Source organism: Mesoplodon mirus (assembly GCF_964341445.2).
Source record: "Mesoplodon mirus genome assembly, chromosome: 10".
Classification (NCBI taxonomy): Eukaryota; Metazoa; Chordata; class Mammalia; order Artiodactyla; family Ziphiidae; genus Mesoplodon; species Mesoplodon mirus.
The window spans coordinates 18983592-19008651 of NC_138986.1; the positions used below are offsets into that span (position 1 = coordinate 18983592).

General features: G+C 37.7%; 1 protein-coding gene across 2 annotated transcripts in view; it reads right to left on the minus strand.

Annotated features, from left to right (window-relative positions):
• The window catches only part of GRM1 (glutamate metabotropic receptor 1), a gene marked incomplete at both ends in the record, with an annotated part of 356568 nt that overhangs the window by 20086 nt on the left and 311422 nt on the right, over positions 1 to 25060 (minus strand). For both annotated transcript variants that reach the window (XM_082633883.1, XM_082633884.1), the window contains one exon: positions 17132 to 18062. In XM_082633883.1, coding sequence (XP_082490009.1) covers positions 17132 to 18062 — 931 coding nt within the window. The remainder of the gene's footprint in view (positions 1 to 17131; positions 18063 to 25060) is intronic.

Below are 25060 nucleotides of genomic sequence, written 5' to 3' on the forward strand. Positions count from 1 at the left end.
CTAAATTTTCAGAGCCCGTGACTCAACATCCTCTTCACTCATCTCAGCATCAGAGAGGTCTATGGCCATTTCCAATGTTTGTTTGCTTTTCTCTGCTTTTGTGTCTGATCAGTCTCCCTCTCTTATAAATCAACCACATTTTAGATGTGATAGCCCATTTAATCTGGTAATAGTTCATATATTATAGGCTTTGGAGGTAAACTACCCTGAGGTGACTGCACATCTCTATTTACTCTGAATTTTGTGAGCAATCTTACTTTTACTTTTCTTTTTACCTTTTAATCATTTCTTTCTTTTCACTCTCTTCTTCCCCAGTTGTCAGAGCCCTAGGTCAGGCCACTCTATCTCCCACCTGGACCCTGCTACAGCCTCCTCCCAGAGTGTCCCACCTCCCATCTTGCTCTCCTGTGTCCTCCACACTGAGGGTGGAGTATTAGCTCTAAAACACGTTTCTCACTAGTCACAGTGCACCCCTGCTTTGTGACTGTGGTGACTTCCATTGTTCATAGGATGAGATCCACGCTTTTGAGGTCTGTAAGGAGGCCCTGCGTGATCTGGTCTTAGCCCGCCCTCCCTGTCTACTTATCACACTTTCCTTTATTCTCACTTCCAGGCATCCTGGAATTGCCTCCTGTCCTTCAGTCATCAGTGGGTTTTTCTGCTCAGAGCCTTTACACTGTGATTGTTTGACTGGTCTACCCCGTTAACTCCCTTCCTTTCCTAGCTAACTCCTTTTCTCCTTCAGAAGTCAGTCTAAATAATTCTTAGTCCTGGGAACATTTCCAGCCTCCACACACTGGGACTGGTTAGGTCCTCTTAATAACACTCCTGTAACACCTTGTACTTATCCTTACAAACATTCACTACACTTGTAATTACATGTTCAATGTTTGGTCTCCTGGCTAGAATCCCATTTTCCACAAAGGCAGGGGCTGGATCTGTTTTGTTCACCACCGTATTCCCTGCCCGTGTCTCAATGGCCAGCACATGTAGGTGCTTGAAGCAATTAGTCATCAGTGCTTCTCTTCCCAATGTAAAAAGGGGTGCAGCAGGCCTTGAGCTCATTCTAACCATCAGAGCAAGAGAGATTTTATACTAGGATCGGCCTTAGAATAACTTTTGATTTTAAACAGTTGGAGCTAAACAAAACCTTACTAAAATTGCTTGCGATTCTATCTCTTACAATAAGACACTGACAGAATCAGTGGCGAAAGTCACAGAGCTGCCTGGTGACGGATCTACAGCCATCCTTCCTGCCCCCTCCCCCCTCCCCTAGCTGCCTCATTATCGTAACTTCTTTTTTCTTTTTAGATGTTGGGGGTAGGAGTTTAATAATTAATTTATTTTATTTTTGGCTGTGTTGGGTCTTCGTTTCTGTGCGAGGGCTTTCTCTAGTTGTGGCGAGCGGGGGCCACTCTTCATCACGGTGCGCGGGCTTCTCACTGTCGCGGCCTCTCTTGTTGCGGAGCACAGGCTCCAGATGCGCAGGCTCAGTAGTTGTGGTTCATGGGCCTAGTTGCTCCACGGCATGTGGGATCCTCCCAGACCAGGGCTCGAACCCGTGTCCCCTGCATTTGTAGGCAGATTCTCAACTACTGCACCACCAGGGAAGCCCCTATTGTAACTTCTTTTATTCTACTTTGATCATGTAGGTCTTCATTCCTTTTTCTTTGTTAACACTTTTCCTACTCCCCCATCCCACATCCACCTAAGCCAAATAACATAAGCAGTGCAAAGTTTAACCAAGTGGAAAATGACATTACTTTCCACAGTGTTTGAGAGCATTTACTAGAAACAAGTTAACTGTATGTATTTTTATAACTGAAAAATCAGGGAAAGGAAAGTATTTTCTATCATTATTGATTTCTCCTAAGCAGTTGTTTTTCAATATCTTTAGCAGCATCACCAGGGACTTTGCCTAATTTGGTTAGCAGCAGACTCCTCATTCATCTGGAAGGTAATCTGCATAGAGGGTATTGTTAAGTTGCCTTCAGTTATAGGAGATTTCCCTTACTCTTTTGAAATAAAATAAAATTATAGACACATTTTTGGGTTAACTGGATTAAATATCTGCTGATTTTCCTCTTCTATTCTATTGACCAATGTTAACAATAAGTACTATGTTATTGTTGGCCTGTAATTTATGCTGTATTTTAATTCATTCAGAAGACAATGTCCTAACAATCCATATTTCCTCAAAAACAAAACACTTTTTCCCCTCCTCTTTGTTCATCTTGAGGCGACTTAGAAGTATTTTACAGCCAGGATTCTCTATAAAGTAGCAAAGACAAGGCTCAGTTTTTAAATGTGTTTGACTCTACACCTCACACCTTCATAACAAGCGCCATCTCAGCGTGATGCATTTTCTCGCCCCTCCGTTGGTATATCTGCTGGAGTTTGTAGCAGTCACTAACATTTTTCATAGATAAGTGATCACTTGGCTGGCTGGTTACCAACTGCAGGTTTTGAAGTTTCTTTGCATCAACCTTTCTAAATATAAAATGCTGGTGATTAGAAGTTACTTATTCAGATGCCAAAGAAGAAAGGATGGGTGGTAGCTGGAGATGGAATCACTCTGGTGGAGACACTTGCAGGGCTTCTGCTCACGTCACAGTCATACCCCTTTTCTGCAAACTGCCTCCTTGATCTTACCCATGGAGGACGGGAGTGATGGGCCCCTGGAAGATAATTTTATACTCTGTGACTTCATATCATCTTTGTCCATCATCTCCTTGACCTGGGATAGACACCTGAGTCAGGCTGAAGTAATGAGTGTCTGTCTGTGTTATGTAGAACCACGTGGGTTGAGGGAATTGAAGCTGGCTCTTTGGTAACTGGACTGATAACATGTAAACTCAGGAGCACTGGGATGGTTGTCCTTGGACTGATCATGAGGGCCCAAGAAATGGAGAAAGCAGATGTATCAGGAGAAGAAGGAGGTGTGCAGGAAACCAGGAGATGACATAGATGCCTGGAACCTTTTTCCTCAGAAGCCTGGTCCCCCTTGTGGCCCAGAAACGTTCCAAATCTTGTTACTATAAGATATCTGAAATTATTCCTTATATTTTTTCTATTAAATATCCCACCGCCTTTTGCTTAGGCTAGCTTCATCTGGCTTTTATAATTTGCAGTGAAAGAGTTCTAATTAATGAGCCTATAGGCACCGTTCTCATGATATGAAGCTTCCGAATCCACTGGTACTTTCTTCTCTTTCTTCATTGTGCAGGCTGCTAATATTTTTGCTCTTGAACCTGCTTTACGACTGTGTTGTTCACATGCAACACGTTCCCTTTTGAGTAGGTAGCACTTACAGATGCATGCAACTAAGGCTAACGGATGGCCTGCAAACGATCTCATCTTGCTTTAGCTGTGGCCAAGTATGGATAGGCTGCCAAGTCATGTCAAACAGGGTGTGCTCCTTCTCACACCTCTCACACTGAGTAACACCAGCGCACCTGGGCTTTCCACAGGCACACAGCTCCACCATTCTACATAGCGTGGATATCACAAGTTGAGAGTAAAGATGCGTATACCCAGTTTTTACAACTGTCATTACATGAAGGTGTAATGCAGAGTTTTATGCTAGTATATGAACGTTCATACCTCCTCCCCATTTTCATAATTTTAATGTCACTAGCTAACAGCTAGTGAAATTTTACTACACGCTAGGCACTGCGCTATACTCTATAAATTTTCCCATTTACTTACACAAAGGGAAAATAAGTATGCTTAGGCTAGCTTAGGTTGGCTTCTATAACTTGAAGCCAGAGAGTTTTAATTAACGAACGTATAAGCTTTGTTCTTATGATCTAAGGACATCCATGGTCATGTTTAGCCTGCAGGCCTCCAGTGTCTCCTCTGATAGTTTCTTTCATCTAACAGGTGACTGTTACATACAGTAGGACCAGGATAAAAAGAGCGTAGATCAGGACCTTGCAAAAATAACAAACCCAGACTCAATAAACTTCTGACTCTAAATTTACCCACCCACCTGAATCACCACATTATACCATTTTCTATTATTTCACTCACTGGATTTTATTGTAATGATGTGTTATACCAATAAACTATGACCTTCCTAAGGGCAGACTCCATGTCTTATTCATTTTATTGAATACATGAATGAATGAATACATTATTGAGGTAACAGACATAAAGGTGATGAAAATTATATTTTAGTTAAAGTGATAAAAACAAATGATTTTATCCAGAAAACAATGATTTTAGTCCCAATTCTTCCTCTTATAAAAATGGCCTTGAACTTTCCAAGCCTTAGTTTCTTTATTTACACAATGGTGTTATGTGTACCTACTTTGGGTCATTATGGATATTCATCTGGAATATTTTTGAATTCAGTTCAGAAGCTACACATTATAAATATAGGAGAATAAAACATTAAGTATGAGAACTTGAATATGTATGTCATGCAAGTTCATTTGAATTTGAAAGAAATATAAAAGGTGGCCTATATTCAAAAGGAATATGTTCTCTTTGAAGCTGTAGCAAAATCTGTGCCCCATGGTCTCAGTGTAAAACTTGAAAACATAAAATATGAGTATTAAAAGTAGCTATCTCTGTGTCATTTGTAGAATGAGTATATTATTCACAGGAAGGAAAAAATCAAGGAAACAATGGTGACTGCAAATTTGTGTCCCCACCTCCCTATCCTCATGTCATTTATCTCTCCCCCTGTACTTAAGTCCATGCCCTCTGAAGGTGGTCTCTCACCACGGCAAATCCTCAACACACAACTTATTTACTTATCTGTTTTCATTCTAAATTATGGCTAATGTGCTTTTAGGTCATCGTGTTACATATTTCAGAGAGTTAAGGCATTTCATCTTGCTTTTTTCAGGGGGCATAAGGCTTTACCCCAAATAAAATACCCTCACATTGGCAGGCTCAGGCATTGTGACTGGCTGTCAGGAAGAGAGTCAAGGATTTGGATTTCTAGCCTCTTCCAATCACAGCTGAATGAAGGTAACTGTTTCATTCTCAACTGAGTCTGGCTCTGAATACACAACACCCTTCTTCTACAAACAACCTGTACTTAGGAGCTGTAACTCCTCCAACTCCACCCATAATGCCAGGACAGCATACCTTACTTTCCAGCTTTCGCTCATTTGTCTCATTTCAAATCTTACCATCAATGTTTGTAAGCCCAGAGATCTTAAAAAATCAGTAGTAAGAGTTGTATTTTAGGATTTTACTTAAAATTCATCTAAGTTTCTAGCTTAATTTTTCCATCTTTTTTTTTAATGACAAGCAACACACATGTAGTAAAGTGAGAACCAGTATCAACCACAACCAACATATTCTTCAAAATTGGTGCTTCATTATGACACTTGTCAATTGATGTCCAATGGCTCTATTGCAATGACACAGCTCTGGGTCAGACTGCCCAGCATAACCCGTATGATCTCTAGTTTATATTTTCAATTTATCTCAGCTCCTTTCTCAGATACTATGAACAAGCTTAAATTTCTCCTCTATTATATCACTTCTCTCTCTTTCCTTGGCTTCCTTAGACACTGTCTAAACTTCTTAATTCTTTTAATGACAAACTCCTCAATTTACAGCTATAAAAATTCTACTCACATCACACCACTGAAACGACTCAAGGATAACCATAGAGTCTCCATCCTTGGGGATCCCAAGGATCCCAAGTTCTTTCTTCTTGAAACAGTCTGTTATAGACTGAATGGTTGTGTCCCATGAAATCCATATGTTGACATCTTAACTCCCCAACATGGTGGTATTAGGAGGTGGGGCTTTTGGGAGGTATTTAGGGTTAGATGAAGTCATGAGAATGGGATCCTCATTATTACTCTTATAAGAAGAGACACCACACAGCTCACTCTCCCTCCTCTCCCCTTCTCTCTCTCTTTCTGCCCCCATGCTTGTACAGAAAATTGGTTATGCAAACACACAGCTAGAAGGCAGCTGTCTGCAACCCAATGGGAGAGGTCTTACCAGGACTCAACCATGCTGGCACCCTGATCTTGGACTTCCAGCCTCCAGAACTGTGAGAAGATAAATGTCTGTCTTTTAAGCCCCCAGTCTGTGGGATTTTACTATGGCAACAGAGCTGACTGAACGAGTCTCCTTGGTTTCCTTGATACTGTGATCCCTCTGTTTCTGCCCTCTTTTATTCTGTGTTGTTTATTGCTTTCAGGTTTTCCTTATTTATCTTATCTCTTAAATGTAAATGTTCCCTAATGTTCTTCCTCCTACTTTCTTCTTTTCTCATGTTTTAATCACTCTTCTGGCCACTGTAAACATTCTGACAATTAAGCCTCAAATCTAGAGCTCTGGCTCAGACCTTTCTCTTAAGCTTCTGACTTAATTTTTCAATACTTTAGGGATGCCTCTGTTTGAATGCCTTTACTGGATTTTCAGTTGATAAGTCTGAAACCCAACTTATCAACATTTCCCCAGTCCTATTCTGACAGGAGAATACAGGAGTATTCCCTATCAGTTTTTATGGTAGTTGTATTTTTCCAGTTACCCAGGCTCAAATCATGAGAGTTGTATTCTATTGTTCATTTCTTTCTTCCCCCCCAAAATCAATATTCCAGTTCTAATGAATCAAGCTCAGAAAATGTTTTCCTATGCATGCCTGGGATTTGACTTTTATTTCACTGCTCAAGTTTAAGCCTTTTATTTTCAACCTGTCATTTGGATTTTTGTAGCACTCTATTAACTAGTCTGTCTATAGTCAATCTCTTCCCATAAAGGTTACACATGATCATAAAACTTCACAAAAGTCATTAATCCAACTTTTGGTTTATATGAAAAGTATCCAAATTTCTTCTTAGAACATTGATCATTATCTATAATCTGTCCTCTTTCTGCATTTAAAATCTACCCACCACTACACCTCTCCATGTACTTCACTCATAAGAGATTCCATGTTTCAGCCCAAAAGTTCATTAACAATTCTGAATCTTCATTTATGTTATTTTCTACATGTGAAATGGTCTCGCCATAGCACAGTTTCTCCTGTTGAAAAACATAGGGTTAAGTTTAAATGCCACTTTTATAATTTTATTAACAAGTCTTTCCCCATCCTTCAACAGATACCACTCCATTTAGATGGATTGAATCTCTTTCTTCCCTGGACACATAAAATGCTATATTGCTCCTCTATTATGGCAGTTAACCCAGTATATTTAGTTCTATTTTTGAGTATCTCTCTTACTATTTTGCAAGATTGGTGCATTCTGTGACTACCTCTTATATCTTTTTTATCCTAAATATTATCTAGCACCATATCAAGTATGTACGTGCTTTTACAAAGCATATGTTACAGTTGAAACAATCATTGATTAAAGAAGTGAATGAATAAACAGTAGACGCACCATAAATGTTATTCTCAGGAGTGAAATTCTATGACAAGTACTTAATAAAATCTTCTGATATTTACTATAAAATCAAGGGAAGAATTACAATAACTTTTAAAGCCTTTTATTGTATGATTAAAGGAAAAGTAATTTCAAAATGACAGATTTTCTCATTTATAAGCTAAAAGAATGAATGAATCCTTTGTATGAAAGAGAACATGTTACCTCTATTTGATTGTGATGTCTGTTGGCTCACTGTCATATTTCCTTTCCTAATCAAAGGAGGAAAGACAAATGAAGAGGCTTACCCAGGGCATAAGCACTAGTTCTGTAGGCTTATTTACCTTTTCTGTAGACAAAAAAAAAAAGGTTCTAGCAGATCCAGAAGAAAATGTCCTCAAGGCATCATTTCATTCAGTATTTCACTTAGCTTTTGCCCTCATTAAAAACATATATACAGAAGCAAGAAGACCTACAATCCTGCAGCCTGTGGAACAAAAACCACATTCACAGAAAGATAGACAAATGAAAAGGCAGAGCGCTAGGTACCAAATGAAGGAAGAACATAAAACCCCAGAAAAACAATTAAATGAAGGGAGATAGACAACCTTCCAGAAAAAGCATTCAGAATAATGACAGTGAAGATGATCCAGGACCTCGGAAAAATAATGGAGGCAAACATCGAGAAGATGCAAGAAATGTTTAACAAAGACCTAGAAGAATTAAAGAACAAACAAACAGAGATGAACAATACAATAATTGAAATGAAAAATACACTAGAAGGAATCAATAGAAGAATAACTGAGGCAGAAGAACGGATAAGTGACCTGGAAGACAGAATGGAGGAATTCACTGCCGCAGAACAGAATAAAGAAAAAAGAATGAAAAGAAATGAAGACAGCCTAAGAGACCTCTGGGACAATATTAAACACAACAACATTCGCATTACAGGGGTCCCAGAAGAGAAAGAGAGAGAGAAAGGACCTGAGAAAATATTTGAAGAGATTATAGTCAAAAATTTCCCTAACATGGGAAAGGAAATAGGCACCCAAGTCTAGGAAACACAGAGAGTCCCAGGCAGGATAAACCCAAGGAGAAACATGCCAAAACACACATTAATCAAACTAACAAAAATTAAATACAAAGAAAAATAATTGAAAGCAACAGGGAAAAACAACAAATAACATACAAGGGAACTCGCATAAGGTTAACAGCTGATTTCTCAGCAGAAACTCTACAAGACAAATGGGAGTGGCATGATATATTTAAAGCGATGGAAGGGAAGAACCTACAACCAAGATTACTCTACCTGACGAGGATCTCATTTAGATTCGATGGAGAAGTCAAAAGCTTTACAGACAAGCAATGGTAGGAGAATTCAGCACCACCAAACCAACGCTACAACAAATGATAAAGGAAATTCTCTAAGTGTGAAACACAAGAGAAGAAAATGACCTACAAAAACAAACCCATAACAATTAAGAAAATGGTAACAGGAACATAAATATTGATAATTACATTAAACGTGAATGGATTAATGCTCCAACCAAAAGACACAGGCTCACTGAATGGATACAAAAAACAAGACCCATATATATGCAGTCTACAAGAGACCCACTTCAGACCTAGGGACATATACAGACTGAAAGTGAGGGGATGGAAAAAGATATTCCATGCAAATGGAAATCAAAAGAAAGCTGGAGTAGCAATACTCATATCAGATAAAATAGACTTTAAAATAAAGAATGTTACAAGAGACAAGGAAGGACACTACATAATGATCAAGGGATCAATCCAGGAAGAAGATATAACAATTATAAATGTATATGCACTGAACATAGGAGCACCTCAATGCATAAAGCCACTGCTAACAGCTATAAAAGAGGAAATCGACAGTAACATAATAATAGTGGGGGAATTAAACACGTCACTTACACCAATGGACATATCATCCAAACAGAAAATTAAGAAGGAAACACAACCTTTAAATGACACAATAGACCAGATAGATTTATAGGACATTCCATCCAAAAACAGCAGATTACACTTTCTTCTCAAGTGCACATGGATCATTCTCCAGGATAGATCACATATTGGGTCACATATCAAGCCTCAGTAAATTTAAGAAAATTGAAATCATATCAAGCATCTTTTCTGACCACAACGTTATGAGATTAGAAGTCAATTACAGGGAAATAACACAAAAAACACAAACACATGGAGGCCAAACAATACATTATTAAATAACCAAGAGATCACTGAAGAAATCAAAGAGGAAAACAAAAAATACCTAGAGACAAATGACAAAGACAACACGATGATCCAAAATCTATGGGATGCAGCAAAAACAGTTCTAAGTGGGAAGGTTATAGCAATACAGGCCTACCTCAAGAAACAAGAAAAATCTCAAACAACCTACCTTACACCTAAAGGAACAAGAGAATGAAGAACAGATGAAACCCAAAGTTAGTAGAAGGAAAGAAATCATAAAGATCAGAGCAGAAATAAATGAAATAGAAACAAAGAAAACAATAAAAAAGATCAATCAAACTAAAAGCTGGTTCCTTGAGAAGATAAATAAAATTGACAACCCATTAGGCAGACTCATCAATAAAAAGAGGGAGAGGACTCAAATCAAAAAATTAGAAATGAAAAAGGAGAAGTCACAACAGACACCACAGAAATAAAAAGCATCCTAAAAGACTACTACAAGCAACTCTATGCCAATAAAATGGACAACCGTGAAGAAATGGACACATTCTTAGAAAGGTATAACCTTCCAAGACTGAACCAGGAAGAAATTGAAAATATGAACAGACCAATCACAAGTAAAGAAATTGAAATTATGATTAAAAATCTTCCAAGAAACAATAGTCCAGGACCAGATGGCTTCACAGGTGAATTCTATCAAACATTTAGAGAAGAGCTAACACCCATCCTTCTCAAACTCTTCCAAAAAATTGTAGAGGAAGGAACACTCCCACACTCATTCTATGAGGCCACCATCACCCTGATACCAAAACCAGACAAAGATATTACAAAAAAAGAAAATTACAGACCAATATCACTGATGAATATAGATGCAAAAATCCTCAACAAAATACTAGCAAACAGAATCCAACAACACATTAAAACAATCATACACCATGATCAATTGGGATTTATCCCAGGAATGCAAGGATTCTTCATATATGCAAATCAATCACTGCAATACACCATATTAACAAATTGAAAATAAAAACCATATGATCATCTCAATAGATACAGAAAAAGCTTATGACAAAATTCAACACCCATTTATGATAAAAACTCTCCAGAAAGTGGGCATAGAGGGCACCTACCTCAACATAATAAAAGCAATATATGGCAAACCCACAGCAATCATCATTCTCAATGGTGATAACCTGAAAGCATTTCCTCTAAGATCAGGAACAAGGCAAGGATGTCCACTCTCACCACTATTATTCAACATAGTTTTGGAAGTCTTAGCCACGGCAACCAGAGAAGAAAAAGAAATAAAAGGAATAAAAATTGGAAAAGAAGAAGTAAAACTGTCACTGTTTGCAGATGACATGATACTACACATAGAAAATCCTAAAGATGTCACCAGAAAACTACTAGAGCTAATCAATGAATTTGGTAAAGTAGCAGGATACAAAATCAATGCACAGAAATCTCTTGCATTCCTATACACTAATGATGAAAAATCTGAAAGAGAAATTAAGGAAACACTCCCATTTACCATTTAAACAAAAAGAATAGAATACCTAGGAATAAACCTACCTAGGGAGACAAAAGACCTGTATGTAGAAAACTATAAGACACTGATGAAAGCAATTAAAGATGATACAAATGGATGGAGAGATATACCATGTTCTTGGATTGGAAGAATCAATATTGTGAAAATGACTCTACTACCCAAAGCAATTTACAGATTTAATTCAATCCCTATCAAATTACCAATGGCTTTTGTTACAGAACTAAAACAAAAAATCTAAAAATTTGTATGGAAGCACAAAAGACCCCGAATAGCCAAAGCAGTCTTGAGGGAAAAAAAATGGAGCTGGATGAATCAGACTCCCTTGTCTTCATACTATACTACAAAGCTACAGTAATCAAGACAATATGGTACTGGCACAAAACCAGAAATATAGATCAATGGAAGAGTATAGGAAGCCCAGAAATAAACCCACACTCCTATGGTCAACTAATCTATGACAAAAGAGGCAAGGATCTACAATGGAGAAAAGACAGTCTCTTCAATAAGTGGTTCTGGGAAACCTGGACAGCTGCATGTAAAAGAATGAAATTAGAACACTCCCTAACACCATACACGAAAATAAACTCAAATCTAAATATAAGACTGGACACTATAAAACTCTTAGAGGAAAACAAAGGAAGAACACTCCTTGACATTAATCACAGCAAGATCTTTTTTGACCCCCCTCCTAGAGAAATGGAAATAAAAACAAAAATAAACAAATGGGACCTAATGAAACAAAAGCTTTTGCACAGCAAAGGAAACCATAAATAAGATGAAAAGACAACTCTCAGAGTGGGAGAAAATATTTGCAAATGAAGCAATTGACAAAGGATTAACCTCCAAAATTTACAAGCAGTTCATGTAGCTCAATATCAAAAAAACAAACAACCCAATCCAAAAATGGGGAGAAGACCTAAATAGACATTTCTCCAAAGAAGAAATACAGATTGCCAACAAACACATGAAAGGATGCTCAACATCACTAATCATTAGAGAATTGCAAATCAAAACTACAATGAGGTATCACTTCACACCAGTTAGAATGGCCATCATCAAAAATCTACAAACAATAAATGCTGGAGAAGGTATGGAGAAAAGGGAACCCTCTTGCCATGTTGGTGGGAATGCAAATTGATACAGCCACTATGGAGAACAATATGGAGGTTCCTCAAAAAACTAAAAATAGAACTGCCATATGACCCAGCAATCCCACTACTGGGCATATACCATGAGAAAACCTTAATTCAAAAAGAGTCAGGTACCACAATGTTCATTGCAGCTCTGTTTACAATAGCCAGGATGTGGAACCAACCTAAATGTCCATCAACAGATGAATGGACAAAGAGGATGTGGCACATATATACAATGGAATATTACTCAGCCATAAAAAGAAATGAAATTGTCTTATTTGTAGCGAGGTGGATGGACCTAGAGTCTGTCATTCAAAGTGAAGTAAGTCAGAAAGAGAAAAACAAATACTGGATAACACATATACATGGAATCTAAAAAAAAAAATGGTTATGAAGAACCTAGGGGCAGGACAGGAATAAAGATGCAGACATAGAGAATGGACTTGAGGACATGGGGAGTGGGAAGGGTAAGCTGGGTTGAAGTGAGAGAGTGGAATGGACATAAATACACTACCAAATGTAAAACAGATACCTAGTGGGAAGCAGCCGCATAGCACATGGAGATCAGCTTGGTGCTTTGTGACTACCTAGAGGGGTGGGATAGGGAGGGTGGGAGGGAGACACAAGAGGGAGGAGATATGGGGATATATGTATATGTATAGCTGATTCACTTTGATATAAAGCAGAAACTAACACATCATTGTAAAGCAATTATACTCCAATAAAGATGCTAAAAGAAAAAACAACATATATACAAATACTTAAGAAACAATCACAAGAACATACTCATACACTATTTACTTAGAAACCTATTTTTTAAAATTACTTCTTTGCATCAATTTAATGCCTTTTTTTGGTGATTGTAATTGTTTTTAGTTTTGCCTGCAATTATGCACCCAAAAAGTCACAGGCATGTACTGTCACATTTCAGCTCCATGCGCCCTCACATTGTTTGGCACTCGTAGAGTTATTTATCAAAAAAATGACTAGAAGTGTTAGTTTGACTTTTAGCCATTGGTATAACTTTTTTTTTAAAAGAAAGCATGCCATTTACATAATGTCTTAATTTTTTAGTTGCATAATGTTAACTCATTTTGCTTTAAAAGTAAGTGATAAGTAACTTGGATCAAAATAACTTGCTTACTTATGAATGTCTATGGATTTCTATGTTTCTTCTACTGCCAAGAAAGAGAAGTTTACCACTATATTTATATTGATTAAGGTCTGAATAGTTTCCCATGCAAATACATTAACAGCTAAAGATATTAGCAATGTCAAAAGTATTGTAATTTTGTAATTCAGTTGATCTTCCTGGGCAGGATTATGCCTAATAGGATTTCTAACTATAAGTAATTCAAGTAATCCAAATACCCAATTTATTGATTAAAATCCTCCTAAATTATATTTCAGAAAATATAAATGCAAGTGCCCAAACCTTTGGTTGTGTCAGATATCTGGCTGTGAACAAAATAACAAATTGAAGTAAACTTTGCAAAAGCAGACACACAACATCATCCCTCTGCTATATCTCAGAAACAGGCTGGTATGAGAATATAGTTGGACTTGCAACTCCTCAGAATAATATCAAACAGATCAGTTGGAAGCTCTTCATTACAGCATCTGTTCTGTGTTTATAGCTACATATGCAGACTGCCGAACACCCACAGTGCACCATAAATGTAGGGATTACACATCCAGAATGGTAATAAACTCATTGGGTGTTATGTTCCCCAGAGTTTTCAGCCCCTTGCTTCAGTTGGCAAAACTCTGCTGGATTTTTGTTGCTGTAGAAAATATTAGATTGTTTGTGGTTTTTGTAACTTTGGAGACAGGTCAGGAAGTCATAAAACAGCAATAAAAAGGTAAAGACAGGGCTTCCCTGGTGGCACAGGGGTTGGGAGTCCACCTGCCGATGCAGGGGGCACGGGTTCATGCCCCAGTCCCAGAGGATCCCACATGCTGCGGAGCGCCTGGGCCCGTGAGCCATGGCCACTGAGCTTGCGCGTCCGGAGCCTGTACTCCACAGCGGGAGAGGCCACAGCAGTGAGAGGCCTGCATACCGCAAAAAAAAAAACAAAAAAAAAACAAAGGTAAAGACAGAGGCACTGGGATTATTTTTATATTTCAAAAGTGCAATCTTATAGAGAGCTACAAGAGAAGCAATGGTAGAGTAAGGGAGAAAAATGAGTAAATAAATGGTTGTTTTCCATAGAACTTTAGCCTCAAATACCCTCTGTGGATCAGCTCAGCTGTATGGTACACTTTGGAGAAGCTACAGAAGAAAGCTGTGTGTTAGAATTACTAATTAGAAGTATTATTCCTTACTATAATAATCTGATAGTGCTTGATAATTTACAGCTAATAGTTGAGCAATGCATTAATTGGTGAAAGCAGCGCTTCCTAGACAACCAATCCCGTTTAGACCAAGACGATTTTTCTCTCAAAAGCATGATTCTAAATGAAATTAATTTCTAAATTCATAATAATGAAGGGAATATTCTCAATGTCTAAGGAAAGCAGTTCCAGGTGTGAGAAGGTAGTCAGAATAAACACAGTGCCTGGCTACTATAGAAGTGGTAAGCTAACTTCATTTTATCCCAGCAGCCAAGCAATGTGTACTAAAGATTAGTCACCTCACTCTTGGACAGGTGCCCATATCTGTCTGTACATAGAATCCCGGAGAGAGCTTTCAAAAACGCATAATCCTGAGTACCAAAAGATATCTTGATCACATAGATTCTCTCTTTCCATTAAATGGTTATAATAACAGCTTTCAGAAGTGACTCATGACCAAAAATCATATGAAAGTTTCTGAAGAACCATAATAAAGGCAGTTAGAAAACATGGCTCTGGGTAATGGTGGATGTTGGAATGGAACCCTCATAAAGCCATACGGGAAGTGATAAAGAAAATCTTAGTCTCTACAAACATTCAAGTTTAAAGAGTGTTTTCTCCCTTCTTTTCATTTTGTTTCCTCTCATTCCTTCCCTCTTAATGGTAATTGTCATGATGCCATTGTACATCTGGACTCTGTGGCTATGCTCTAATTTTTTCCCTCATTTCATGGCACTGTTGTTTGCTTTCATGCTCACTAGAACTTAGAGGATGTTGGCAGGAATGAAAAATCAGGGCAAAGGGAAAAAAACCGGCTAAGCAACTTTTATAATCAGCATCTCATGAAGAACTTGAAATTGATACTGCAAGAAGTAGGTGTAAATTATTGGCTTCATCCTTAACACTGAAAAAATTAAAGGATGTCTTTATTTGAAATAATAACAAAACTTGATGAACTTCAAAAATATATTTTCCCGGGCTTCCCTGGTGGCGCGGTGATTGGGAGTCTGCCTGCTGATGCAGGGGACATGGGTTCGTGCCCCAGTCCGGGAGGATCCCCCATGCCGTGGAGCAGCTGGGCTCGTGAGCCATGGCTGCTGAGCCTGTGCGTCCGGAGACTGTGCTCCGCAACGGGAGAGGCCGCAGTAGTGAGAGGCCCGGGTACCGCAAAAAAAAAAAAAAAAAAAAAAAAAAAAATATATATATATATATATATATATATATGTTTTCCCATAGACTCCCTCATCTGATCCTCAAGCCAATTATATGATTTTTGTAAAAGATGTGCTACTTGACCAGTAAAGATAAAAAACCCAGAAGTTTAAGGCATGTAGGTTTTTTGACATATGTGAAAATGAGAAATTTCATGCCAGTTTAGACTTAGGCAAAAAATGGCTAACTAAGTGGAATTTACTTAAGAGTCACACAAATTCACAGTGGCTTGGTGTCCTCACCTACAAAATTGGGGAAAACAACACCCATTCCCCTCCCCTTACCTTGCTGACATGTTCAGGTGCACAGAATAGTTCTAAAACAATGTATATGTTATAATTATTACTATTAAAATTCTTCACTTTCAAAGGGTTGTTTCAAAAAGTGAAATTAATACTGCTAATGGGAAAATCGTTTAATTTTTGGATAATTCAACTACCACTAGAACTTCAAGCACCCATGCTATTTTAAAAGTTGTAAATGTGACATGAAATCTGTTTTCATGGGTCTCAGAAAGAGATGACACATGCAAATTTTAGCATATGCTTCTTTGCAAAATAGAGTCAGGCAAAAGATAGGAATGTGTGTATTACATAAACTACTCAGAAGAATTACCAAAATAGAAATAATCTGGACTTTGATGTTAATGCTGACTCTCAAGTTTGGGGCTCTTCACCTTTATCTGGTTCCTTATTTCATTTGGTACTTTATGGCTAGGAAACCATTCTGGTTATAACCTTGTAGTAGAGATAGGTCAATTCATGTGTAGCATTATGGAAGTTTACAGTACACATTAAAGTTCAATAAATAAGAGGGGCACGATAAGACAGTTGCTTAAGGGAACTTATTTCAGGACATACTTGGTGCTCAGCTGCACTCAAATTTTGAAATAATCAAACTTCCCCAGGTGCCTAAACTCCTTCCTCTCCAACCCAGATGAGTAATGGTGTGGCTCCAAAGTAATAAAAATAAATCAGAAACTATCTCAACCATGATCTAAACTAGAAATTAGAACTAGAGATTGCATCTCTGACCAGATCCCACAGAAGGAGGACCCACGCAAAAGGAAAACATTAGGGACAAAACAGAGTCTGCAGATTGCAGGTAAGAATAAATATATGCTCAGCTGGTTGTTGCTTCACGTTCCTTGCTCTTTGAAAGAAATGAAAAAAACGAAGACCTTTAGTACTACATTCCTACTGCAACAGAATGTGAGATTTGAAAAAAAAGAAAAGATTAAGAAAGGACAGGAAAAACACTGGGGAAATGGAAGAACGTGATTTAGTTAAATAGAAGAAAATAGAAGAGAGAGAGAGAGAGGGCAGGCAAACCGAGGTCAGATAACTCACTTGGCATTCCCTGCCCCTGGTTTCTTTCTTCGGAAAATGTTGAGGAAAGTGTTGGAGCGGCAGGGCAGCTTGCCATCGCCAACATGCATGCGGACTACATCCGAGGTGGTGAAGGCACTGCGTACATTCCTCTCGGGCTTGGCAATGATGATGTACATCTTGGGAGTGAACATGCACCCCAGGGCCACCGTTACACTGAGGCTCACTGCAAAGCAGGTAGTAATGATCTTGTAGTTGCTCCCAAAGTAAATGGGCACAAAAGCCAGCCAAATGATGCAGGTGGTGTACATGGTGAAGGCGATATATTTGGCCTCATTGAAGTTGGCGGGCACATTGCGGGTCTTGAAGGCATAGTAGGTACAGCTCATGATGAGGAGTCCATTGTAGCCCAAAGGGGCCACCACACCCAAATTGCTGGTATTGCAGATAAGGTAGACTTCTTTGATGCTTGGGTAGGACAGAATGGGCATGGGGGGCTCCATGATGATCAGGGTTACCACCAAAGTTAGCTGCACACTAATCAGAATTGAGGCAATGATCACCTGGGCCCAGGCACTCATAAACCTGGGCTTGCGGGTGCAGATCTTCTTCTTGCTGCCAGCCAGGATGCGTGCAATGCGATTGGTTTTGGTCACTAAAGCAGAGTAGCACATGGCAGAAGAGAGGCCAACCAGGAGGCGCTGGAGGTAGCAGGATGTGGTAGTAGGTTTGGCAATGAGAGTGAAAGGGCACACGTAACCGAGGAAGATTCCAGCTAGAATAATGTAGCAGAGCTCCCGACTGGAGGATTTGACCACTGGTGTATCCCGGTACAGCACGAAGATAAGGGTAACAAACAAGGTAACAAGGATGCCCAGGAAGGAAAAGGCAATGGCTATGATGGATTCTATGTTGCTCCACTCCAGATAGCGGACAGGAATGGGTTCACAGCCTGTGATGAGAAAAATAGTTGTAAAATGAATCTAAGATTTTGCTGATCAATAATAGTGCTTACTAGTTACCAGAGGCATAGCTATATTCACATCTTCCATGATTTAAGCTATTTTAATTTTTTTTTAAATGCCTCTCTATCACACAAATAGGCATACACCATTGTCTTCTCTGGACAACCATGTTCCCAAACCTAATCTCATCACAAGCCTAATGTGACATACTTAAGCCTATAAATATAATTTTGCTTCCAGTGTTATAAATGGATGCTGCTCCATGGATGGAACTTGGTTTTACACTTTCAGAAAATGAAAGAAAAAGAAGGAAACTAAACTGTGTTTCCATTGAAGGTTAAATGGTCACAGTGTAATAGAATAAGTTAGTAAGAAATAAACTAACAAAATTTTTATTTTTATGCAGCTATTTGTCCAGAGGCAAGTCCAGCTCATAGACAAGCATTTTCTTTCTTTTCTATTCTTTTTTTTTTTTTTTTTGGCCAACCAGCAAACTTTTTAAACATAAATTTCATTTGAATTCTTTACAAGAATCTGCATTCTCCTATTTACCACATATTATATTACTCACTCTAAGTCTCACCTCTTTAGTTATGAACGTGGCATCTGAGGGCCTTTGAGTTATCAACCTCTAATAGACATACTAAAGAAGAATGAAATCTCCCCTCACCCATCTCTTGAAAAGAGAGACAGTGCTGTGTTCCTAAATGCCTGGTTTATCTTTTCCTTCCAGAATAAAGTCTCTTTTGTATTACACAGAGAGAAAAACATTTGTCAAGTCCTGGCAACAACCCCTTCACAGAATTTTGTGATTGGTCTGGGCCATATTTCCCAAATTGTGAGAATAAAAATGTGTATTTCCATAAATTTAGGAAGAGACTTATTGTTCTGTAGCCGTGAGAGCGAGGAACCACCAGAACCTGTTTTAAACCTGTTCAGTCATTCAACAAGCTCCCGTCAGCGAACACAGTTTTTGCACGTTAACTGGTCAGTGTCAGCCCTGGCTTCTGATAATCACCCAGCTGGGATCAGACTCACATTTAATACATGAGTGCAAACCACTCAGAAGCACATGCTCCTGACTGATCATAGTGGTCTATTTTTTTTTTTTTTTTTTGTGGTACGCGGGCCTCTCACTGTTGTGGCCTCTCCCGTTCTGGAGCACAGGCTCTGGACGCGCAGGCTCAGCGGCCATGGCTCACGGGCCCAGCCACTCCACGGCATGTGGGATCTTCGTGGACTGGGGCATGAACCCATGTCCCCTGCATCGGCAGGTGGACTCTCAACCACTGCGCCACCAGGGAAGCCCTGGCCTCTCTCTTTTGTGTGTCAGGGGTTTGTCTGTGTCAGAGTCTCAGCCTCTTCCTGGAAGAACTTCTGCTTCCAAAACATTTAATTTTAAATCTTCCCATTTCCTTGATAAAGTTTAGAAAGATGATTAGATAGATATATAGTTAGAATAACAATGACCATTATGGGGAACTTTTGATGTAACACAATCAATAAATTAAAATATTTAAGAACAACTATAGACCCATTTAGAGATAAAATACTTAATACTCGATATTCAGCTCCTTTAATTAATTGGCATACTGAGGCTGCTAAATAAAATTCAAATTCCAGCTGAGTCTTTGTCAAGGCCTTTGTAACCTTCTGAAAGCTACCCTCTTTGCATTTCTCTTTTTCTATGCAACCTGGTTTTGTAAATGAGCTATTCTGTCTTCGGAGTTTTTATTAGAAAAGAATACTGCATTTTAAATTTCTAGAACACAAGTCAGATCTATTGAATTTGAATTAAAACCCTGGTCTACAGCCAAATTAAGAGCTATAATTAATGATTTTCATAAACTTCAGGGACACAGGCAAAATATTTTCTGCAGAATTCAGGATTTTTATTAGATATGTATTGTACTGCACTACAGATATGTACCAACTAAATCAATTAATTGTTAGCCTCATGTAGGAAAATATTTAAAAAGCAGCACATTACAAAAGGGAAGATTTAAATAACCCAGTGGTGTAACATTTAAAAAATAAAAATAGAAAATGCATTACATAAAGCAATTTCAGACTTTTTTCTTCAATAAAGATTCAAATTAAGGATGGAAGATAGATTTTAGGAAACCTTCAAACAATTCTAGGGTAGACTCAATAACTGACATAACAAGGACTAGAGCCTCTCTACAAATGGGCTCAGACCCGAATTAGGGCCATCAAAGAGAAAAAAAAAAGGTTAAAATTTAAAATTACCAAGTTAGGAAATATCTAATATGTGAGTAGACATTTCCAGTTAGAGTTATATAGTAAATAAACAAGAAATCAATATAATCATGGATCTTTAGGTAAGACATTTAAAAGGGTCTCTCTTCTCTGTGATTTGGGAACCTATAGATAAGAAAACCTATAGATATCACAAATAAAAGAGTAATTTAAAGAACCATTACCCCATATTAGTAAAACTCAGGATAACTACCTAAAATCTGTCTAATGACTTAACTCCAGGGGAGACATTGACACCCAAGAACTCCCTGTCCTCTGAACTCCCAGGGGAAGCAATATCTCTTTCTTATTGATATAGGTGCCTTTATGTCTACTAATCATCTCACTATTAATAGAACATCAAATACCTTGGTTTAATAAAACCACTCAAATAGTGAAAATATTTGATAATCCTATGCTCCAACATATAACTGGGACTTTGAGACTATTATTATAAGAATACATTATTCTTGGTGACACAAAACCCACAATTTTAAAATACAGGATTTATTGCCAGACAAAATGTGCTATAATTCTTACACCTGATCAAATTATATCTGATTTAGTCATGAAAATACCTATACTATGTATAATTTAAGACATTATCCAAGTAACAGCTTTTGTTTCAGAATTCTTATGGATGAAAGACTCCACAGAAATAGGAAGATGGATTGAAACAGAACACATAAGTATACAGATTATCATAGATACCTAGATCATCACAAATCTTTCTTTTTTGTATAAATATGAAAATGCTACACTATGATCTATATGTATTAACAGAATAGCAATGTCAAAAAATCATTGTTCATTGTGGTAGGAAGCTTCCAAAATGGTTCCGAATAATCCCCACATCCTGGGATTCATGTCCTTGTATAATACTCTCTCCTTGACTATGAACGAGGCCTATAACTTGTTTCTTTTTTATAGAACATAGCAAAGTTGATGGGATGCCCTTCCTGTGATTGGGTTACATAAGATAATTTCCATCTTAGTAGCAGACTCAGACTCTCTTGCTGGCTCTGATGAAGCAACCTCCTATGCTGCTAAGGTCCACATGGCAAGGGACTGAGAACAGTCCCCATGAAATAACGAGCTAATAAAATGAAAAGAAAGCTGAAGCCCTCAATTCAACAATCTTTTGAGGATTATATCCTGCCAATAACTAAGTGAGTTTGGAAGTGCACCCTTCCACAATCAAGCCTTCAGACTAGACCCCATCCCTAGCTGACAGTTTGATTTTAGCTTTGTGAAAGATCATGAAGCAGAGAACTCAGCTATACTGTGCATTTCTGACCCACAGAAACTGTGAGATAATAAATGTGTGTCACTGTAAGCTACTAAGTTTGGGGGTGATTTGTGTGGGGGTAATTTGTTACACAACAATATATAACAAATTTACCCATTAAAAGAAAATTTACCCAACCTCTTAGTTCTATAGCCAATGCTTAGTCTCCTTGCCTAAGAATAATTAATTTCTTGATGTGTTGATGTTATATAAAATAATTGCTGCTATAAAGGTTGAGACCTGCAGTTAGAAAAAAAAGGTACTATAAAAGCTAATACCGTTCTAGTACTATGAAGGAAAATAGAAATATTTCAGAGACAATCATGCTAAACAGACTGCTCTAAGAGTCCTTACAGAGTCTCATATAGAACAACAAATAATTTATTAATAAGAACAAATCCATGGAGAATTTCAAGAATTCAATTGTAGGTACACAAACTCTAGCCAGAAAAGAGATTCTTAAAAGAAACACCAGAATGATTGTGTTGTAAGATCCCTAAGGATAATTCTGGCAAAACTAGATGGCTATCTCGTAGCACCAGATGAAATACCCAATATACACTAGATAAAATTCTGATGGAAAAAGTGAAAGAACTCATTTCAGTAGAAACAAATTGGCCACAAAATTAAACACTAGTGGGAAAACATTCCCAGGATAGCAGATGTGGCCAGTTCATGCTTCATTTGCAATTAAATTAATCTGGAAAAACTGTAAAGGTTGGGGGCACTGACTGATACAATTGCAGAAGAATCCTTTGAGTAACTCTAAATGCATTGCATACAGTTGTCTCCTTCTATGGTTTATAAATATATACTAGCTTAAATAGTGTATTTATCTTCTGGATGGGTTGAAGCATTCCCCTATTGAAAAGCCACAATACTTATAATGGCAAAAATATGATCAGACATGTAGTCTTAGCAAGCATGTTCCAACTTACCAATTTAGTGATATGGGAACTTTTCATTGGAACATTTACTCATGAATTTAAATTATATAAGGCTATCTTCATTCCCAAACCTCTGGACAACTAAAAGGGAACCTTAATACTGCTGACATCCCTTAGTGATTTTAAACTGAGGTTTGCACACAGCCTCCAGAAGCTGAAGGCTCACTAAAATTAACTGTTAACCCAAGAACCTTGAAGCAAGCTGATGACTACACAGTGGTCTTCTGTGCAAGATTATCTTAAGATTCTTATATATATCATACTCTCCTTTGTATGTTCTTGCTTATTCATACTTTTCTACTTTATTGATAAAGGCTATACAAACCTGAGTTTGTCTTTAATATTCTCCACACTAGTAATAAGGACTTGCCTAAACCTGGGTTTTGTTAGAGACAATCATTACTCTAACTCAGTAATTCAATTTTATCAAGCTATTGTCAAGTATATTATAACAATAAGCTTTGTATATGGCAAATATTTCACAAGTTCAAATTTTTGAAAGAATTCAGAAGACTCACAGAACATGCTTATGTAATGTTTTCATTTAAAGGCAAAAGGTAAAGTACAGTAAGAGAAAGTTCAGTTTAGCAGCCAGGGATCAAGAGGTATCCAGGTGCAAGCTCTCTAGGACCCTTATTCCTACAAGGGCATACTTCATCTGTGGATTGAGCTACCAAAATCTGCACAATGAACATTGGTTTTGAGACAGCTCAAGATAGAAGTTCTCAGTGAAGTCTTTTATGACCCTCAAGTCATAGAGCCAAGACAACCTGTCTAATAAAATATGTCAGGGGAAATCCATCAGTAAATGAACTGACTTTGGTTGCCATCAGTGGAGTTTCAAACTTTAAACTGTATATCATAAACCCCAGTGCCCTTAATGTAGCCAGAAACCAAAGATGGATACTCAGCCATCTCAACAGATAATCATAGAGTCTTCTAAGTCTAGTTGTAAATTAAGCCTATCCTATGTAGTGTACTATAGACAAATGAAGAAAAACATCCTTATGATAGAAGTATAAATATTCTTGTGTTGTAACAGTAGCAGTTTGTCATAACAACACCTCAAAGCAATATACCTACACCACCACGAGGATTACTTTACCTCGTGTGAAGACCCTAGATTATTTTCCCCATGTGGAAACCAAAGTTTTCAAGGCCAATCCAGGACCATCCAAAACAGAATCACCTGAGGATTGGGACTGATCATTTACATTTTGAATAAGCTTCTTAAAAGTTGTTTTTTATTCTTTCCTTTCCTTTCTTTTTTATTTTTTAATACACCCTAAATTTGAGAAGTGCTAGCTTTGATATCTTGAGAGAATTAGACAAAATATCCATATTGTTCATATATGTGATGTAATGTACTTATTTGTCCTGTTTTGAGGTTTAAAGAGAAGAGTCGCCCAACCCCCAAGTGTGTTTGGGTATTCCAAGACTAGAAGGGATGGCGGTTAAATTCAACCAGTGGTAAAGAGTGAGTGTCCTGAGCCTACCTGACCCCCAGCACCCAAAAGGAGAAGACTTTAATGAGAGTTGTACATACTATATCTAAAGCGCAGAGAACTTAAGGACCTGGCAGCGTTTATGGTTAGAGTTACCCTACACAATCCAGAACCATTGGACAAGTCAGTTTTCTGCAAGCAGACTACAAACTACTGAGCAAAATACAAGAGAAGTGGTAATAACTCTGATCTGAGGGCAATGGGTTACTCCTAATTTTTGAAACAAACATTGGCTCACTAGTAAGGTCCAAATGCATTGGAGGAGGCTAAAATTTAATATCTGACTTCTTTCCAATTAGGTAAAGACAAATTTAATATGAATCAAGAAATAAAGATAGACCACAATTATTCTACCTAAAGTGTGTTGGGGCATTTAATAACATTTACAATAGTACTTCATGATTGCATAAGGCTTCACTGAAATGCTTTCTTTAACATTATTACATTAATATAAATTACCTACAAGATGAAATTATTATTTAATGTTTAACTCAATGTCCCTTCCTCTGTGAAGGTTTTTCTTTTCCCAGGGAAAAATGATGGCTTTTTTCTCTGTACTTACATGAAATTTTGTACATACTCCTGTTGCAAGGCTTATAATTACCTGTTTACATGTCTGATTTCATATAAAGCTTCTCTTCCAGAATATAAACCTTGTTTCATTCACCCATATGTCCCAATTTCTCAAAAACAAAAAAATACCTGGCATGAAGTAGGTGGTAGTGTATAATATAAAAGTGAATAAATGAGTAGATAATATGAGAGGTGGCAGTAACTGTTGGATGGAGAAAAATAGTTAAAAAGTTAAGTTCTATAACTTAGTATTTTCTATTTTTTATTGATGAGATTTAGTGTAGTTTGATTTTCTGAGGAATTATTTTATACTATTTGACTTTTTAAAAGGAGTAAGTAGCACTGGATTACATATAATTGGCCCATAGATTGTTAAACTACTGTCAAGTTGTATATCATGGCAGAAGAGATCC